This window comes from Pecten maximus, chromosome 2 (genome assembly GCF_902652985.1).
Source record: "Pecten maximus chromosome 2, xPecMax1.1, whole genome shotgun sequence".
NCBI classification, from domain to species: domain Eukaryota; kingdom Metazoa; phylum Mollusca; class Bivalvia; order Pectinida; family Pectinidae; genus Pecten; species Pecten maximus.
In genome coordinates this window covers 54,986,234-55,007,455 of record NC_047016.1, presented here as the reverse complement: position 1 = coordinate 55,007,455, position 21,222 = coordinate 54,986,234, and the positions used below count along the sequence as shown (strand labels likewise).

The following is a 21,222-nucleotide window of genomic DNA, read 5'->3' as shown; positions in this document are numbered from 1 at the left end:
CAAGCATTTCTGTAACTTTGCTTATTGAAAAATGGCTGAAAACATTTCAAATTTTCTGCGACAGGTGTCTGTTCCTGATAAATACGAAGCTATACGATCGGAATTGTGTAATTTTGTTGAGCGACAAAAACAAAAAGGAAGATGCGTTGTCCTCGTAACTGTAAGATTCTCTATTTCACCACACAAGACTTGTAAATTAAACTTATGCCATTCTCTATTTTCACCACATAGACAAGACTTTACAGAGACAATCCCTATATCAGCTTATAATCGAACAATATTATGGCGGGTGTCTGATTTGCACCATAGGATATAATTAGACACAGACTTTAAGCTACATCTTAGCTAAAGTAAGACCGGCCCCTGACATACCTGATATCCAGTGATGATGCTATCGTCGACGTCTTCAATGGGGTACCGCCGTTTCGGTACCCGGTCATTTCTGTACTTCAAAAAAAAGTTGTTTTGGTACTTATATTTTAATTGTTTCGGTATTCCTACTGTTGATTTTTTTATTATCAAATAATGAATATTTCTAATTTGTGATCGGTGACTTTATTTACTGTTTAAATTACCTTTGTTTTTTTTTTGTTAATCAATCACACTAGCTTATCATGATCAGTCAATTATAGTTTTGTACTTCAAACATGACACGTCGCATGACAGTTAGTTTTTATACGCCCTTCAAATTTGATAGGAGTAATATGTAAATGGTGTAAGCCAAGCCAATCACATATTTCATTAGCCCAAGTTTCCTAGATCTGGTCCTGACACGTACCATGTCTGGTGTAGGGCCAGAGCGGACTACTATATGAAACGTGGAATTCTCCGACGCTGTTTGGTGTCGCTCAGATTTTGGTGCAAACATAATAAAATGGGTTCCTCTTTTTTAGTACTTTAGGGAGAATATTTTATGCATGTCCTGATGAAGCTAGCCCATAGTAGGACGAAACCGGTCAACTGACAATAAATAACCTCTAACTGACCTCTATTAAAAAGTATATTAGCTACATTTTTAATACACACAATAATAACTTTCTAATTGCTGTATTTATAAAATAATATCAACCTAAATTTTCCGAAAAAAACTGTTAGGTTTCCAGAAACGTGTCCAAAATGACATGTTAATTTTGTATTTTATCATTATATATACAAAAAATACAAAGTCATTGGCCGACATATGCATGTACCATCTCCCTAAGAAAAGACTGGAAAAAGCAATTAATGCTGCTCTGATTAAAACAACTTATCTATCTAGACATAAATGTTTTTATTATATTAGATTGTACTTGTGTTTCAGTCTGGTGGGACCAAAGTTCCCTTGGAAAGCCGTACTGTACGTTTTCTTGATAATTTCAGCAGTGGAACAAGAGGGGCATCTTCAGCTGAGTATCCTTTGCTTAGATAATTCAGACTATTCAATGTGACATTGGAATTAGGTTTTGGGAATGGTAAGGTATGGGGAGAACTTCATACCTTTAATTAGGTTTTAGGAATGGTAAGGTATGTTGAGAATTTCATACCTGTAATTAGGTTTTAGGAATGGTAATTAAGGTATGGGGAGAATTTCATACCTGTAATTAGGTTTTAAGAATGGTAAGGTGTGGGGAGAATGTCATACTTGTAGTTAGGTTTTAGGAATGGTAAGGTATGGGGAGAATTTCATACCTGTAATTAGGTTTTATGAATGGTAAGGTTTGGAGAGAATTTCATACCTGTAATTAGGTTTTAGGAATGGTAAAGTATGGGGAAAACTTCATACCTGTAATTAGGTTTTAGGAATGGTAATTCATATAAGATATGGAGAGAATTTCATAACTGTAATAAGGTTTTAGGAATGGTAAAGTATGGGGAAAACTTCATACCTGTAATTAGAATAAAGTCTTAATTTTTGTCTCTCCTGCAACAAAGTCGTAAAGCGAGACTATGTTGTTGTTTTCTGCCAGCTATGATGTGGTGAAGTGATAACAGATCTTCCTCAGCTGGTACGACATGTTGGAGATCATGAGTTTGTAACAGATCTTCCTCAGCTGGTGTGACATGTTGGGAGATCATGAGTTTGTAATAGATCTTCCTCAGCTGGTACGACATGTTGAAGATCATGAGTTTGTAACAGATCTTCCTCAGCTGGTGTGACATGTTGGAGATCATGAGTTTGTAACAGATCTTCCTCAGCTGGTGTGACATGTTGGGAGATCATGAGTTTGTAATAGATCTTCCTCAGCTGGTACGACATGTTGAAGATCATGAGTTTGTAACAGATCTTCCTCAGCTGGTACGACATGTTGGAGATCATGAGTTTGTAACAGATCTTCCTCAGCTGGTGTGACATGTTGGGAGATCATGAGTTTGTAGCAGATCTTCCTCAGCTGGGTTGACATATTGGAGATCATGAGTTTGTAACAGATCTTCCTCGGCTGTTTCGACATGTTGGGAGATCATGAGTTTGTAATAGATCTTCCTCGGCTGGTGTGACATGTTGGGAGATCATGAGTTTGTAATAGATCTTCCTCGGCTGGTGTGACATGTTGATATACACGTCTCTGCCGAAACGGAGAAATAATGCGGTTTAATTAAATTGGTATTATTTTCGGGGAATGGACCCAAATATACGTTCTTCATTGCACAACTATATCATAAGTAAATTATTAGGGGTTTAATTGACCGAGAAATATCTAAAATCATATTTTATTCATTCGTGTTTCGCGGCCCGATTGCTGTCTGAGTTGAATACAATGTACTAATTTAACAGTTCTATATTTTAATGAAAAACCTATGTGTTATAATTCCAACATCCTCATTCTGAAAATTCTACATGAACTTGTATAATACAAAATCAAAATCACTAATAATGATTTAATATATTATCCATGGATATATACATATTACACAATATGCAAGAAATAATGAGTGCAGGATACAGTAAAATGTGATGATTTCTAGTTGCATGTGGTCTTTTATATATGAATGATACAAATGTGACGCCATTACCAGTTTATATTATCACTTGATGATAAGTAAGATTATGATCTATATATGATTAACTACTCAGATTCATTTTCTGTATGAAATATTTGTTTACTTTGCTTTTCTGGACAATAAAGACATTCAACATATTTCAACTATAAATATTACTCCATCCTATTCTTTTAGCTGCCTAATACATTCAAAGATATGGATGGTAATTTCTACCATATTTGAAGATCAATTTCTCACACCTAGGGAGATGCATGATTGACATGCCTGTGTATATCTAATTGGCCAGTGTATTGAAAGATTTCCTGAGGCTATACCTGAACTGTCCAGGTTATAAAATGGTGTCACATCTGTATCAGCAGATGTGGGCAGAGAGAGGAGGGGGATCTTTGAAGGTTTAAAGATAAAGTATGATTTATCATTTTGTATCGGATAAGAAAACTGAGCTAGTTACACTTCTTTTGCATTAAAACATATTTACTTGTGCAATTACTTTTAAGTACAAAAAAGTTGAATGCAAAAGTAATCAAATCTGCAAATCAAAATATGTTTTTATTTCCTGTTGATTTAACAGTATTCGCAATAATACATACAATCTGTTACAAATCCGTTTCTTCTGAACTAGTTTTACATTAAATATTCCATAATTACATTACAATCATTGTAAATATTATATATCTAACATATGATATAATATAAGCAATACTAAGACCAAGCTATTACAGTCTTAGAACATTTTACCAAAATAACATATCCAGTATACTTATTATAAACCATAAGTTGTACAATATTATAAAATTGGTTATTTAACAGAACGCTTAAATATAGACTATAACTGATAAAAGAGGGCAAAATATCACCGAAATATTTTATATAGATTCCCTTAAAACGTTCAAGGAGAATAAGACCATCAGGTGTTAGATGGCTCTAAAAATTTTAAAAAATACACGGTGCAGATATGATTGAAAAGTTGTCTTTGTTACATTACTATTTAAATATATAAAGTCAATTTTCGGGTCAAAATTAGAAAGATTTCCGGCGAAGATAAACTAGTTATTTTACAAGAACTTATTTAATATATATTTGTGTTACTTTTATGTTCAGATCATTTTAAACATACAGTTATTACACAGACACAGTATGATATCTACAATAGTTGTCTAAGGAATTTGCTCCATATTCGCCGTCGCCAGTTACGAGGGCCCTCCCTCATACTGCCGTCCCTTCAAGACCGATGAAAACAAAGACAAGTTTCACAGCAACCAAAACGTGTAAACTTCCAAAAACATGTTAGAATATTACTGATTACAATAGCATCTAAATCTGATTACTTATGAAGTTATAGTATATGCGAGACCGTCACAGGCTAGCTGTTTTTAGCAGCGAAAACGTAACAACGATCTTTCGTCTCCACTCGCGTCATTAATGTGCCTTAGCTTGAACAAATCGCGAACACTTCGCTGAAACCAACACCCCACAATGATAGATTAGTTATTGCTGAACATGCAAAAATTAACTAAAATTAGATTAGCTATCGATATCTCTCTCCGAGATCGGATTGAAAAAGTTCATGCTCGTATCTCTCGCCATATTCACGCTTCGCGCTCCCTTGGAGTGCGTCACCGCGCCCCCCTAATGCAAGGGGACACAAGTCCTATGCCCTCAAAGTCCGTTAACCTTCTCTACGGTGATGTTATCTCCCTTAATTGACCCAGATATTTTCTCCAGGAAGGCTATGCTGTCATTTTCCTCCATCGCAGTAGGTCCATGAAACCTTTTCTTAGACATTTTTCACATCTCAACTATCTGGACTTGTTAGAATTCAAGACAACTACAGAATCCAGTTCACAAATACAAGGTATTGATTCATTATTGCAATTTTAGTACAGTTGAACTTTGTTATGGTACTGTTGTAATAAATATTAAGAGGCTTGATAGCTCTAAGTACATTTCCTATTTTGTGTATGACGATGTGGTTTTATTAGAACATATCATGCATCATCAGATATGCTAGGCTATAAGTTGACATAAAACAAGTTCTGTTATTACTAACAAGAACCAGATTAATCTTCCTCAATCTATAGTTAGTTCAATCCCTTTTTCTATATTTCTTCAATTTTGAGACTGATCAGAAAAACAAAATAAAGGATAGACAGACATCTTGGATTTTAAAGTTGAAGTTCTACAGTGACTTGGAGATTGATCTCCGGAATATTATTTGTAGATAATTTTTTGTCCCTATGCAGCTGTCGATGTTTAATTTTAGGAATGGTCAGAAGAACAAAATTACACAGTATAACATGAATGTCTATTAAACAGAGAACTGAGAGAGTTGTTTACCCTCGACTCTATCTTTATGAATGGCCTTGTAAGCGAAAAGAAGGTTTATCGACTCTTTATCTTTATGAATGGCCTTGTAAGCGAAAAGAAGGTTTTTAGGATTATCCAGAAAAAATATGACCTTTTATGCCCTGTAGAACTTGGTCAGCGTCATACTCTTTACTCTGATTCTGTCCATCGTTCCAACATTCTGTCCATCGTTCCAACATTCTGTCCATCATTACAACATTCTGTCCCATCAGCCCATCATTTTGTCCATCCCCCACCCACTGCTGCAGTTTTATAGGTTAAAGTATTTTAAGAAGTTTTTTAGAGGTCATTTGTGGGGGTCGAAATATTAAATCAACAACATATATATCTAAGGTGGGTTTGTTTTATTTGTGTACCATTGTAATTTTGTTCGTTGATGAAATTTGAGTTTACTTGTGTAAGCATATTAAATTGACTTTCCTGGGATGACAGGCAGGCCCCATATCTGCTGTGTAAACCTGCCTAATATTTCAATATTTTGTTTTGTAATATTTTGAATCAACATATGTGTTTATAATTACAGTAAAGCAGAGTTTTGAGAAGATGGTTGGCACACAGCTAGAGAAGCACCAGACGGCAGTGAGTGATGACCGTCTGCTCGGTGTGGAGTTCCAAACCTTGTCCGAATACCTTCAACTGTTACATGCTTCCTGCCAGGCAGTTAGTCTCCTCAACAATAAAGTCATGCTTTATCTGGCTGCTGCTGTCTCAGACTTCTACATTCCAAAAGAACAAATGGTAAGACATTATGACTAACTGTCTAGTGTGTAAAAATGTCTGCTTTAAAAAAGAAATACAAAAAAAGTATTATTTTTATCAAATTTTATGGAATTGATAGATACCTTAAAATCAAGAAATAGAAAAATTATAACCAGTCTCATAGTATGTTTATTGTAATGTCTTGGACGTTAATTTACTGTTTATTGTAGTTTATTGTAATTTGCTGTTTATTGTAATTTACTGTTTATTGTAATTTACTGTTTATTGTAATGTCTTGGATGTTAATTTACTGTTTATTGTAGTTTATTGTAATTTGCTGTTTATTGTAATTTACTGTTTATTGTAATTTACTGTTTATTGTAATTTACTGTTTATTATAATGTCTTGTACAGTATGTTAATTTACTGTTTATTGTAATTTACTGTTTATTGTAATTTACTGTTTATTGTAATTTACTGTTTATTGTAATTTACTGTTTATTGTAATTTACTGTTTATTATAATGTCTTGTACAGTATGTTAATTTACTCTTTAATGTACAACCATGTTTGAATCATTTGCTTTGGACCTAATTTTACTTATTGAGGATATAGAATTAACAAGAAATATCTTTAAAAAAGATAAACGGCATACATGTAGTTTTAATGCTGGTGGTTATAATTTAAAACTGCCGGTGTAGCATGGTATTTTCAATCATGGTGAAATGACCCCAGGATCAAAATACCATTATGATGGTAAAATGACCCCCCTCATGGTAAAATGACCCCCCCCCCCCTTCCAAAAAAAAAATTTACCCTAACTTGTTTTTTCAGAGTTTTTTTGCGAGTTCGGGGGGGGGGGGGGGGGGGGGGGTCATGGCCATGGTAAAGTGACCCCCCCCCCTTCCCTTCCCCCTCCCTTCCACTACTTTTACAATACTTTGATATATCTTTTTCTCAAAACTTTTATAACAAGTTTACTTTAAAAAAAATTAAAGTATTTACAAAATTAGTTTGGGGTAGATCATTGCAAGCTGGGGAGGTTGGAGGTCACTTTACCATGACCATAATGAAATAAAATATTTTACTTTTTTTTTGTGATTGATTTTTTTTTCACAAAATACTTAAAACTTAAACTATACATTATAACAAAACTAAATTGGTCTGCATGGCCATGGTAAAGTGACACCCCATTGTCTCTCTCATCCATTTATTCCAAAATCATGGTAAATACAAGTAATACATGTTGATATGTAGCACTACAAAAGTTCACTTTAAAGTTATATACTTTGAGATGTGAAATAACTTTAAATTTCATAAATATGAAATATTTCAAACAGTCTACACTTTTTGCATGAAGATAGTTCTATTAGATTATAAATACTCGGATGTCTATAATGATATTGTTTTATAAACTTAACTCTTATCTCTGCATAAGCTGGTCATGTTTGTAGTATAAAATGCATTTCATCTTTTATATCATTTTTATTACAGACTGCAATTTTTTTTCACTTCTCAGAACGGCATTACAGCGCCGAACTCAATATAAAGAGTTTGTGCCCGTATACGAAATTTACTTAACATTTTGTTCTGTTTTGGATTTAAGAGATTTTGTCAAAAAATATTGAATTTCAAAGCTATTAGCAAGGTATTTATAAATTTGGTATTTTGAAGAATTATCAAATGCACTGTGTAATTCCTTAATAAAAAAAGTCATGCAAGCGTTGCGTATACGATTTCAAATAACTGTGAAAAAAATTAAATCCACAAAAAATTAGTAAAATACTTTAACTATGATCATGGTAAAGTGACTCTGACCCCTCCTCCAACCTCTCTACAAAACAAAATCACCTACCCCAAGACCAATTTTCTTGATTTTTTATGTATATTATAATAAATGGAAGTAAGCAAATAAAATGAATAAACTATCATTAACTGTGTACGTGTGTGTGGAGTGGGGGTCATGGCCATGGTAAAGTGACCCCCCCCCCCCCCCCCCCCCAACACACACACACCCATAAATGACTCATATTAAAATCAGTTATCCCAGATCAGTTTTGTTGTTGTTGACATTTACAGAATAATTGATTTATACTGATAAAGGTTTTGTGAAAATAAGTCACAATCAATGATAAAAAAAGCTTTATTTCTCCATTGATGTTTCCCATCCTCAACTATTCACCTATATTTCACTCTATAGTCAACCTACCCATCAAAAATTTGTACTGTTTATAATGATACAATATTGTTTTAATCAAAATATGTTAAATAATATATGAAAATCATGTTCTAGTGACTCTAGTATGGGGGGGTCACTTTACCACTGGGGGGGGGGGGGGGGGGGGGGGGGTCATTTTACAATAATGGTATTTTGACCCCGGGGTCAATTTACCATGGGGGTCAAAATACCATACTACACCGATGAAAAAAAATAACGAACTAATGCGTTTCAGCACGGATAACAAAATTATATCGGTTTGAATCATTTTTGTTGATAATAAGGCAGAATTTGAATCAGGAATATAATTTTATTTATTCAGCTTGCATTCAATCTTAACTTTGTTTCGTTTTTAACTGCATATCTGCATTTTGCATTTACCGCTACATTGACCAATCATATACATGTACTTCATCTTGACCAGTAACACCACCTGTCGCGTCATATCCGAACCAAAAGAATATTATACGGCTATGCCGAAAAAGATATGATTGATCACTCTTCTGTTACACATTATAAAGCATTATTTAAGGGAGACAACTCTAACTCTAATGAAATGTGTTAGATGTCAGCATAAATGTATCTAAATATAGTGGTCTTATTCATTGAAAAAAACAACTTTCGCTTTGTTAGCCTGAACACAAAATTCAGTCTGGAGATGGTCCCCTACAGTTGTCCCTTGAGATGGTCCCCAAGATGTTACAGCCTCTTGTCAAAGAATGGGTTCCGGATGCCTTTGTTGTCTCTTTTAAGGTAAGTCTGCCCTATCTGGATGTTCATTACCTGTCAGTTATTTAGATACAAAATAGGTAGTACTAAGTAAACATCTACTGCTAAACTGTATAAAGTCAACGAAATTCTATCAATTTTCCACAATAGAAGAAGATTCACAGAGATATCAGGTTGTAAATAGTGGGTTTACTTTCTAGTAAAGACCAATGACATTCTATGACATCCTAATTGAAGTCATGTCTTGATGTCATTTTCATTATAAGATGTTACAATGATGATCTTGAGATTCTGTCAACCTGTCTCTTCTAAGACATTCTTAAAAATGAAAAGATAAACCATCGTAACAATATCTAATAAATCTAAAACATGAATTAGCAATGTATAATTCTACCTTGGAAGAAACAGAAGCAATACTAAATGTAAAGATAAAGCAATTTGATGATAATTGATAGATGATGCAGACACCTTCTGTCATAACTTACACTCTAGCCGCAGACAATCTTGGTTAAAAAGAGGTACCCTCCAGTTGTCACATTCTGTTTGTGACAGAATTATCATGGTAACAACACATACCCTCCAGTTGTCACATTCAGTTTGTGACAGAATTATCATTGTAACAACACATACCCGTTAGTTGTTACATTCTGTTTGTGACAGAATTATCATGGTAACAACACATACCCTCCAGTTGTCACATTCAGTTTGTGACATAATTTTCATGGTAACAACACATACCCTCCAGTTGTCACATTCTGTTTGTGACAGAATTATCATGGTAACCAACACACCTTACCTCCAGTTGTCACATTCAGTTTGTGACAGAATTATCATGGTAACAACACATACCCTCCAGTTGTCACATTCAGTTTGTGACAGAATTATCATGGTAATAACACATACCCTCCAATTGTCACATTCAGTTTGTGACAGAATTATCATTGTAACAACACATACCCGTTAGTTGTCACATTAAGTTTGTGACAGAATTATCAATGTAACAACACATACCTGTCTAGGTCATATCAATATAAATCATTCAATAAGTTCATTAATATTACATGCCATGAGCTTGTATCACAGTTTTAACATTTGTAGGTAATTTATCAATTGTTTTATAGCTTGAAACAGACCAAGAACTTCTAGTGAAGAAAGCTCAACAGGCCCTGGCCAAGTACTGTCACCAAGTGAGTAGTGTTTAGTGTAGGGTTTTATACTGTCACCAATGTAGTGTAGGGTTTTATACTGTCACCAGGTGTGTAGTGTAGGGTTTTATACTGTCACCAGGTGTGTAGTGTAGGGTATTATACTGTCACCAGGTGTGTAGTGTGTAGTGTAGGGTTTTATACTGTCACCAGGTGTATAGTGTGTAGTGTAGGGTTTTATACTGTCACCAAGTGTGTAGTGTTTAGTGTAGGGTTTTATACTGTCACCAATGTAGTGTAGGGTTTTATACTGTCACCAGGTGTGTAGTGTAGGGTTTTATACTGTCACCAGGTGTGTAGTGTAGGGTATTATACTGTCACCAGGTGAGTAGTGTGTAGTGTAGGGTTTTATACTGTCACCAGGTGTATAGTGTGTAGTGTAGGGTTTTATACTGTCACCAAGTGTGTAGTGTAGGGTTTTATACTGTCACCAGGTTTGTAGTGTGTAGTGTAGGGTATTACACTGTCACCAGGTGTGTAGTGTGTAGTGTAGGGTTTTATACTGTCACCAGGTGTGTAGTGTAGGGTTTTATACTGTCACCAGGTGTGTAGTGTAGGGTTTTATACTGTCACCAGGTGTGTAGTGTAGAGTTTTATACTGTCACCAGGTGTGTAGTGTGTAGTGTAGGGTTTTATACTGTCACCAGGTGTGTAGTGTGTAGTGTAGGGTTTTATACTGTCACCAGGTGTGTAGTGTAGGGTTTTATACTGTCACCAGGTGTGTAGTGTGTAGTGTAGGGTTTTATACTGTCACCAGGTGTGTAGTGTAGGGTTTTATACTGTCACCAGGTGTGTAGTGTGTAGTGTAGGGTATTATACTGTCACCAGGTGTATAGTGTGTAGTGTAGGGTTTTATACTGTCACCAGGTGTGTAGTGTGTAGTGTAGGGTTTTATACTGTCACCAGGTGTGTAGTGTAGAGTTTTATACTGTCACCAAGTGTATAGTGTGTAGTGTAGGGTTTTATACTGTCACCAGGTGTGTAGTGTAGGGTTTTATACTGTCACCAGGTGTGTAGTGTGTAGTGTAGGGTATTATACTGTCACCAGGTGTGTAGTGTGTAGTGTAGGGTTTTATACTGTCACCAGGTGTGTAGTGTAGGGTTTTATACTGTCACCAGGTGTGTAGTGTGTAGTGTAGGGTTTTATACTGTCACCAGGTGAGTAGTGTGTAGTGTAGGGTTATACTGTCACCAGGTGTGTAGTGTGTAGTGTAGGGTTTTATACTGTCACCAAGTGTGTAGTGTAGAGTTTTATACTGTCACCAAGTGTATAGTGTGTAGTGTAGGGTTTTATACTGTCACCAAGTGTATAGTGTGTAGTGTAGGGTTTTATACTGTCACCAGGTGAGTAGTGTGTAGTGTTTTATACTGTCACCAAGTGTGTAGTGTGTAGTGTAGGGTTTTATACTGTCACCAGGTGAGTAGTGTGTAGTGTTTTATACTGTCACCAGGTGTGTAGTGTGTAGTGTAGGGTTTTATACTGTCACCAAGTGTATAGTGTGTAGTGTAGGGTTTTATACTGTCACATGGTGAGTAGTGTGTAGTGTTTTATACTGTCACCAGGTGTGTAGTGTGTAGTGTAGGGTTTTATACTGTCACCAGGTGTGTAGTGTGTAGTGTAGGGTTTTATACTGTCACCAGGTGTGTAGTGTAGGGTTTTATACTGTCACCAGGTGTGTAGTGTGTAGTGTAGGGTATTATACTGTCACCAGGTGTGTAGTGTAGGGTTTTATACTGTCACCAGGTGTGTAGTGTGTAGTGTAGGGTTTTATACTGTCCCCAGGTGTGTAGTGTAGGGTTTTATACTGTCACCAGGTGTGTAGTGTAGGGTGTTATACTGTCACCAGGTGTGTATTGTAGGGTGTTATACTGTCACCAGGTGTGTATTGTAGGGTTTTATACTGTCACCAGGTGTGTAGTGTAGGATTTTATACTGACACCAGGTGTGTAGTGTAGGGTATTATACTGTCACCAGGTGTGTAGTGTAGGGTTTTATACTGTCACCAGGTGTGTAGTGTAGGGTGGTATACTGTCACCAGGTGTGTAGTGTGTAGTGTAGGGTATTATACTGTCACCAGGTGTGTAGTGTGTAGTGTAGGGTTTGATACTGTCACCAGGTGTGTAGTGTAGGGTTTTATACTGTCACCAGGTGTGTAGTGTGTAGTGTAGGGTATTATACTGTCACCAGGTGTGTAGTGTGTAGTGTAGGGTTTTATACTGTCACCAGGTGTGTAGTGTGTAGTGTAGGGTTTTATACTGTCACCAGGTGTGTAGTGTAGGGTTTTATACTATCACCAGGTGTGTAGTGTGTAGTGTAGGGTTTTATACTGTCACCAGGTGTGTAGTGTAGGATTTTATACTGTCACCAGGTGTGTAGTGTAGGGTTTTATACTGTCACCAGGTGTGTAGTGTGTAGTGTAGGGTTTTATACTGTCACCAGGTGTGTAGTGTAGGTTTTTGTTAATGTCACCAGGTGTGTAGTGTAGGGTATTATACTGTCACCAGGTGTGTAGTGTGTAGTGTAGGGTTTTATACTGTCACCAGGTGTGTAGTGTAGGGTTTTATACTGTCACCAGTTGAGTAGTGTAGGGTTCTATACTGTCACCAGGTGTGTAGTGTAGGGTTTTATACTGTCACCAGGTGTGTAGTGTAGGGTATTATACTGTCACCAGGTGTGTAGTGTAGGGTTTTATACTGTCACCAGGTGTGTAGTGTAGGGTATTATACTGTCACCAGGTGTGTAGTGTGTAGTGTAGGGTTTTATACTGTCACTAGTTGAGTAGTGTAGGGTTTTATACTGTCACCAGTTGAGTAGTGTAGGGTTCTATACTGTCACCAGGTGTGTAGTGTGTAGTGTAGGGTTTTATACTGTCACCAGGTGTGTAGTGTGTAGTGTAGGGTTTTATACTGTCACCAGGTGTGTAGTGTGTAGTGTAGGGTTTTATACTGTCACCAGGTGTATAGTGTGTAGTGTAGGGTTTTATGCTGTCACCAGGTGTGTAGTGTAGGATTTTATACTGTCACCAGGTGTGTAGTGTGTAGTGTAGGGTTTTATACTGTCACCAGGTGTATAGTGTGTAGTGTAGGGTTTTATACTGTCACCAGGTGTGTAGTGTAGGGTTTTATACTGTCACCAGGTGTGTAGTGTGTAGTGTAGGGTTTTATACTGTCAGCAGGTGTGTAGTGTGTAGTGTAGGGTTTTATACTGTCACCAGGTGTGTAGTGTAGGGTTTTATACTGTCACCAGGTGTGTAGTGTGTAGTGTAGGGTATTATACTGTCACCAGGTGTGTAGTGTGTAGTGTAGGGTTTTGTACTGTCACCAGGTGTGTAGTGTGTAGTGTAGGGTTTTATACTGTCACCAGGTGTGTAGTGTGTGGTGTAGGGTTTTATACTGTCACCAGGTGTGTAGTGTGTGGTGTAGGGTTTGATACTGTCACCAGGTGTGTAGTGTGTAGTGTAGGGTTTTATACTGTCACCAGGTGTGTAGTGTGTAGTGTAGGGTTTTATACTGTCACCAGGTGTGTGGTGTGTAGTGTAGGGTTTTATACTGTCACCAGGTGTGTAGTGTGTAGTGTAGGGTATTATACTGTCAACAGGTGTGTAGTGTGTAGTGTAGGGTTTTATACTGTCACCAGGTGTGTAGTGTAGGGTTTTATACTGTCACCAGGTGTGTAGTGTAGGATTTTATACTGTCACCAGGTGTGTAGTGTGTAGTGTAGGGTTTTATACTGTCACCAGGTGTGTAGTGTAGGGTTTTATACTGTCACCAGGTGTGTAGTGTGTAGTGTATGGTTATACTGTCACCAGGTGTGTAGTGTGTAGTGTAGGGTTTGATACTGTCACCAGGTGTGTAGTGTGTAGTGTAGGGTTTTATACTGTCACCAGGTGTGTAGTGTAGGGTTTTATACTGTCACCAGGTGTGTAGTGTGTAGTGTAGGGTTATACTGTCACCAGGTGTGTAGTGTGTAGTGTAGGGTTTTGATACTGTCACCAGGTGTGTAGTGTGTAGCGTAGGGTTTGATACTGTCACCAGGTGTGTAGTGTGTAGTGTAGGGTTTGATACTGTCACCAGGTGTGTAGTGTAGGGTAGAAAATCTGTTCAAATGAATTACCTTGACCTTCTTTTAAGATCACATGGATCAAATGTAAAAGTTTCAAAGGACTTCTGAATTAGCAAGAGGCTCAAGGATAGTGGGTTACTTTGATAACTGAACAATTTGTTCAATTGGATGACTTTGACCTTCCTTGAAGGTCACACTGGTCAAGTGTGTTAAGTTCTTATTTTAAAAACAAAAACACCAGCTATAGGTATGAATTTCAGAACTTTGGTGGCATTAAGGCCCCAAGTACTATGAACTGACTGAACATCAATGCAAAACCCTGAATTTTGATTCACAAATATAATAGTCAATACTATAACCTCTATTACACTGTATAATATATATAGGTCAAAATAAAGACTTTAATTTTTCAGTTATTCTAACTAGTCATGTGAGCAATTCATGCCCTCTTCTTTCTTGGTTTTTAGCTCACCTGGCCCGAAGGGCCGTTGAGCTTATGCCATGGTGCAGCGTCCGTCGTCCGGCGTCCGGCGTCCGTCGTCCGTCGTCCGTCAACTTTTTCTTTAAATTGCTACTAGTCCTAAAGTATTGAATGGATTTTCACAAAATTTGGTCAGGAACATCCTTGGGGGAAGGGGAACAGAGTTTGTATAAATTTTTACTCTGAACCCCCAGGGGCCTGAGGGGCGGGGCCAAATAGGGGAAATAGGGTTACTCCTTTAAATCGCTACTAGTCATAAAGTTATGAATGAATTTGAACCAAATTTGGTCAGGAACATCCTTGGCAGAAGGGGAACAGAATTTGTATAAATTTTTTCTCTGAACCCCCAGGGGCCTGAGGGGCGGGGCCAAATAGGGGAAATAGGGTTACTCCTTTAAATCGCTACTAGTCATAAAGTTATGAATGAATTTGAACCAAATTTGGTCAGGAACATCCTTGGAAGAAGGGGAACAGAGTTTGTATAAATTTTTACTCTGAACCCCCAGGGACCTGAGGGGCGGGGCCAAATAGGGGAAATAGGGTTACTCCTTTAAATCGCTACTAGTCATAAAGTTATGAATGAATTTGAACCAAATTTGGTCAGTAACATCCTTGGCAGAAAGGGAACAGAGTTTGTATAAATTTTTACTCTGAACCCCCAGGGGCCTGAGGGGCGGGGCCAAATAGGGGAAATAGAGTTACTCTTTTAAATCGCTACTAGTCATGAAGTTATGAATGAATTTGAACCAAATTTGGTCAGGAACATCCTTGGCAGAAGGTGAACAGAGTTTGTATAAATTTTTACTCTGAACCCCCAGGGCCTGAGGGGCGGGGCCAAATAGGGGAATTAGGGTTACTCCTTTAAATCGCTACTTGTCATAAAGTTATGAATGAATTTGAACCAAATTTGGTCAGTAACATCCTTGGCAGAAGGGGAACAGAGTTTGTATACATTTTTACTCTGAACCCCCAGGGGCCTGAGGGGCGGGGCCAAATAGGGGAAATAGAGTTACTCCTTTAAATCGCTACTAGTCATGAAGTTATGAATGAATTTGAACCAAATTTGGTCAGGAACATCCTTGGCAGAAGGTGAACAGAGTTTGTATAAATTTTTACTCTGAACCCCCAGGGCCTGAGGGGCGGGGCCAAATAGGGGAAATAGGGTAACTCCTTTAAATCGCTACTTGTCATAAAGTTATGAATGAATTTGAACCAAATTTGGTCAGTAACATCCTTGGCAAAAGGGGGAACAGAGTTTGTATAAATTTTTACTCTGAACCCCCAGGGGCCTGAGGGGCGGGGCCAAATAGGGGAAATAGAGTTACTCCTTTAAATCGCTACTAGTCATGAAGTTATGAATTAATTTGAACCAAATTTGGTCAGGAACATCCTTGGCAGAAGGTGAACAGAGTTTGTATAAATTTTTACTCTGAACCCCCAGGGCCTGAGGGGCGGGGCCAAATAGGGGAAATAGGGTTACTCCTTTAAATCGTTACTAGTCATAAAGTTACGAATGAATTTGAACCAAATTTGGTCAGGAACATCCTTGGGGGAAGAGGAACAAAGTTTGTGTAAATCTTTATTCTCAACCCCCAGGGGCCTGAGGGGCGGGGCCAAATAGGGGAAATAGGGTTACTCCTTTAAATCGTGACTAGTCCTAAAGTATTGAATAGGTTTTCATCAAATTTGGTCAGGAACATCCTTGAGGTGAGGGGGAACAGAGTTAATATGAATTTTTACTCTAACCAAATATGGTCAAGAATATTCATTGGAGAAGGGGAACCGAGTTGGTATGATTTTTTACTCTGAATCCCCAGGGGACTGGGGAGTGGGGTCTGATAGGGAAAATAGGGGTTAATCCTTTAAATCGCTATTAATTATTAAGTTACGAATGGATTTGAACCAAATTTGGTCTGGAATATCCTTAGGGGAAGGGGGAAAGAGAGTTTATATAAATATTGACTCTGACCCCCAAGGGGCCTGAAGGGAGGGGCCAAATAGGGGAAATAGAGATTTGAGTTTTAAATGGATTTGAACCCAATTTGGTCAGAAACATCCGTGGTAATGGGGGAACAGATTTTGCATAAATGGTTACTGTGACCCTCAATCCCATAACTATGTATATCATCGCTGGGCATTAAGAGATAAACACAATTCTTATGTAAAAATAGGCCAAAGGGGTTTTCCCCACCCTAAGGGACTTAGTTTCTTTAAACACCATTATGGTGTAAAAATAATCCATATGGTCTTTCAGAGAGTACATTTTTATATATGTATTGACAAATTGAACATGTACATTATTTTGACATTTGGTCAAATCCAACCAGGTGAGCGATACAGGCCCCATGGGCCTCTTGTTATTGATGTGAATAAATGTACCGGTAATGTGAGTATTTCCTGGTGCTACTCCACTTGTCAACACATGGCACCGATATATTAATGTATAATTTGTCAGGCGAAATAAGTCACAAATCTGGAACTCTTTTTCATTAAAAGTAATATGTAGGGGTTATGTTCTGCTTCAGAATCTTATACTATTTGAATAAGAAAAAAATCAATTAAATATGTCAGCAAAAGAATACGATGTACTGAGTCTACAATGTAATGTTTCAGGTGTATATGATGTACTGAGTCTACAATGTAATGTTTCAGGTGTATATGATGTACTGAGTCTACAATGTAATGTTTCAGGTGTATATGATGTACTGAGTCTACAATGATATATTTCAGGTGTATACGATGTACTGAGTCTACAATGATATATTTCAGGTGTATATGATGTACTGTGTCTACAATGTAATATTTCAGGTGTATATGATGTACTGAGTCTACAATGTAATATTTCAGGTGTATACGATGTACTGAGTCTACAATGTAATATTTCAGGTGTATATGATGTACTGAGTCTACAATGTAATATTTCAGGTGTATATGATGTACTGAGTCTACAATGTAATATTTCAGGTGTATATGATGTACTGTGTCTACAATGTAATGTTTCAGGTGTATATGATGTACTGAGTCTACAATGTAATATTTCAGGTGTATACGATGTACTGAGTCTACAATGATATATTTCAGGTGTATATGATGTACTGAGTCTACAATGTAATATTTCAGGTGTATATGATGTACTGAGTCTACAATGTAATATTTCAGGTGTATACGATGTACTGAGTCTACAATGTAATATTTCAGGTGTATATGATGTACTGAGTCTACAATGTAATATTTCAGGTGTATATGATGTACTGAGTCTACAATGTAATATTTCAGGTGTATATGATGTACTGTGTCTACAATGTAATGTTTCAGGTGTATATGATGTACTGAGTCTACAATGTAATATTTCAGGTGTATACGATGTACTGAGTCTACAATGATATATTTCAGGTGTATATGATGTACTGAGTCTACAATGTAATATTTCAGGTGTATATGATGTACTGAGTCTACAATGTAATATTTCAGGTGTATATGATGTACTGAGTCTACAATGTAATATTTCAGGTGTATATGATGTACTGAGTCTACAATGATATATTTCAGGTGTATATGATGTACTGTGTCTACAATGTAATGTTTCAGGTGTATATGATGTACTGAGTCTACAATGTAATATTTCAGGTGTATATGATGTACTGAGTCTACAATGTAATGTTTCAGGTGTATATGATGTACTGAGTCTACAATGTAATGTTTCAGGTGTATATGATGTACTGAGTCTACAATGTAATATTTCAGGTGTATACGATGTACTGAGTCTACAATGATATATTTCAGGTGTATATGATGTACTGTGTCTACAATGTAATATTTCAGGTGTATATGATGTACTGAGTCTACAATGATATATTTCAGGTGTATATGATGTACTGAGTCTACAATGTAATATTTCAGGTGTATATGATGTACTGAGTCTACAATGTAATATTTCAGGTGTATATGATGTACTGTGTCTACAATGTAATATTTCAGGTGTATATGATGTACTGTGTCTACAATGTAATGTTTCAGGTGTATACGATGTACTGAGTCTACAATGATATATTTCAGGTGTATATGATGTACTGAGTCTACAATGATATATTTCAGGTGTATATGATGTACTGAGTCTACAATGTAATATTTCAGGTGTATATGATGTACTGAGTCTACAATGTAATATTTCAGGTGTATATGATGTACTGAGTCTACAATGTAATATTTCAGGTGTATACGATGTACTGAGTCTACAATGTAATATTTCAGGTGTATATGATGTACTGAGTCTACAATGTAATATTTCAGGTGTATACGATGTACTGAGTCTACAATGTAATATTTCAGGTGTATATGATGTACTGAGTCTACAATGTAATATTTCAGGTGTATACGATGTACTGTTTCTACAATGATGTACTGAGTCTACAATGTAATATTTCAGGTGTATACGATGTACTGAGTCTACAATGATGTACTGAGTCTACAATGTAATATTTCAGGTGTATATGATGTACTGAGTCTACAATGTAATATTTCAGGTGGTGGTTGCTAATCTTTTGGAGACAAGAAAGAAGGAAATCATTGTTGTTACAACAGACTCCCACAAAGTGATCAAACTGACCGACAGTCAACTAGACAGCGGTGTGGAAATAGAGGAACATATCATCAAAGAACTCATATCTGCTCATTCTCATTTTATACAACATGTGACCAAAGTTTAATCCTTCATTTGAGCTATATTTTAAAACTTTATTTATTTCCTTTGGCCATTTTCACTGAAAGGGACCACATCAATAAATATGAATTACAGAAATTGAAGTTCTCTTCATCTCTCTTTTGTATTTTTCTTTTGGAAACTATTGACTTTGTTTGTGAAAATTTACAACTGTTTTACATGTACTACGATCACAATACACTATATTTCCAGGGGGGGGGGGGGGGGGGGGCATATAGTGTTGTCCATGTCCGTCCCTTCCTGTCCTGTCCTGTCCGTGTGAAGTGTATGACATCCCTCCCATGTAAAGTGTATGACACCCCTCTTGTGTGAAGTGTATGACACCCCTCTTGTGTGAAGTGTATGACATCCCTCCCGTGTGAAGTGTATGACATCCCTCCCGTGTGAAGTGTATGACACCCCTCTTGTGTGAAGTGTATGACATCCCTCCCGTGTGAAGTGTATGACACCCCTCTTGTGTGAAGTGTATGACATCCCTCCTGTGTGAAGTGTATGACACCCCTCTTGTGTGAAGTGTATGACATCACTCTTGTGTGATGTGTATGACACCCCTCTTGTGTGAAGTATATGACACCCCTCTTGTGTGAAGTGAATGACATCCCTCTTGTGTGAGGTGTATGACATCCCTCTTGTGTGAAGTGTATGACATCCCTCTTGTGTGAAGTGTATGACATCCCTCCCGTGTGAAGTGTATGACATCCCTCCCGTGTGAAGTGTATGACACCCCTCTTGTGTGAATTGAATGACATCCCTCTTGTGTGAAGTGTATGACATCCCTCCCGTGTGAAGTGTATGACATCCCTCCCGTGTGAAGTGTATGGCATCCCTCCCGTGTGAAGTGTATGACATCCCTCCCGTGTGAAGTGTATGACACCCCTCCCATGTGAAGTGTATGACATCCCTCCCGTGTGAAGTGTATGACATCCCTCCCGTGTGAAGTGTATGACATTCTTCCCGTGTGAAGTGTATGACATCCCTCTTGTGTGAAGTGTATGACATCCCTCTTGTGTGAAGTGTATGACATCCCTCTTGTGTGAAGTGTATGACATCCCTCCCGTGTGAAGTATATGACATCCCTCCCGTGTGAAGTTATGACACCCCTCTTGCGTGAAGTGTATGACATCCCTCTTGTGTGAAGTGTATGACACCCCTCTTGTGTGAAGTGTATGACATCTCTCTTGTGTGAAGTGTATGACATCCCTCCCGTGTGAAGTGTATGACATCCCTCCCGTGTGAAGTGTATGACACCCCTCTTGTGTGAAGTGTATGACATCCCTCCCGTGTGAAGTGTATGACACCCCTCTTGTGTGAAGTGTATGACATCACTCTTGTGTGAAGTGTATGACATCCCTCCCGTGTGAAGTGTATGACACCCCTCTTGTGTGAAGTGAATGACATCCCTCTTGTGTGAGGTGTATGACATCCCTCTTGTGTGAAGTGTATGACATCCCTCTTGTGTGAAGTGTATGACAACCCTCCCGTGTGAAGTGTATGACATTCCTCCCGTGTGAAGTGTATGACACCCCTCTTGTGTGAAGTGAATGACATCCCTCTTGTGTGAAGTGTATGACATCCCTCCCGTGTGAAGTGTATGACATCCCTCCCGTGTGAAGTGTATGACATCCCTCCCGTGTGAAGTGTATGACACCCCTCTTGTGTTAAGTGAATGACATCCCTCTTGTGTGAAGTGTATGACATCCCTCCCGTGTGAAGTGTATGACATCCCTCTTGTGTGAAGTGTATGACATCCCTCCCGTGTGAAG

At 37.6% G+C, this 21,222-nt stretch overlaps 1 protein-coding gene across 1 annotated transcript; it reads left to right on the top strand.

Moving 5' to 3' along the window:
- Positions 1-2: 2 nt before the first annotated feature.
- LOC117322545 (phosphopantothenate--cysteine ligase-like) lies at positions 3-19,550 on the top strand. Its single transcript, XM_033877536.1, has 7 exons — positions 3-160; positions 1,301-1,389; positions 4,692-4,834; positions 5,870-6,084; positions 8,895-9,014; positions 10,112-10,177; positions 19,263-19,550. The coding sequence occupies exons 1-7, from the start codon at positions 32-34 to the stop codon at positions 19,443-19,445; spliced, it is 945 nt and encodes a 314-aa protein (XP_033733427.1). The 5' UTR covers positions 3-31; the 3' UTR covers positions 19,446-19,550.
- The last annotated feature ends 1,672 nt before the right edge of the window (positions 19,551-21,222 follow it).

What these genes read in the sequence shown, in the direction of transcription:
- LOC117322545 (XM_033877536.1), top strand. Translation starts at nt 32, where the DNA reads ATGGCTGAAAACATTTCAAATTTTCTGCGACAGGTGTCTGTTCCTGAT. An exon ending in AGAGGGGCATCTTCAGCTGA is followed by an intron (nt 1,390 to 4,691) that starts GTATCCTTTGCT and finishes TAATTGACCCAG; the next exon opens with ATATTTTCTCCAGGAAGGCT. An exon ending in CCTTTGTTGTCTCTTTTAAG is followed by an intron (nt 9,015 to 10,111) that starts GTAAGTCTGCCC and finishes ATTGTTTTATAG; the next exon opens with CTTGAAACAGACCAAGAACT.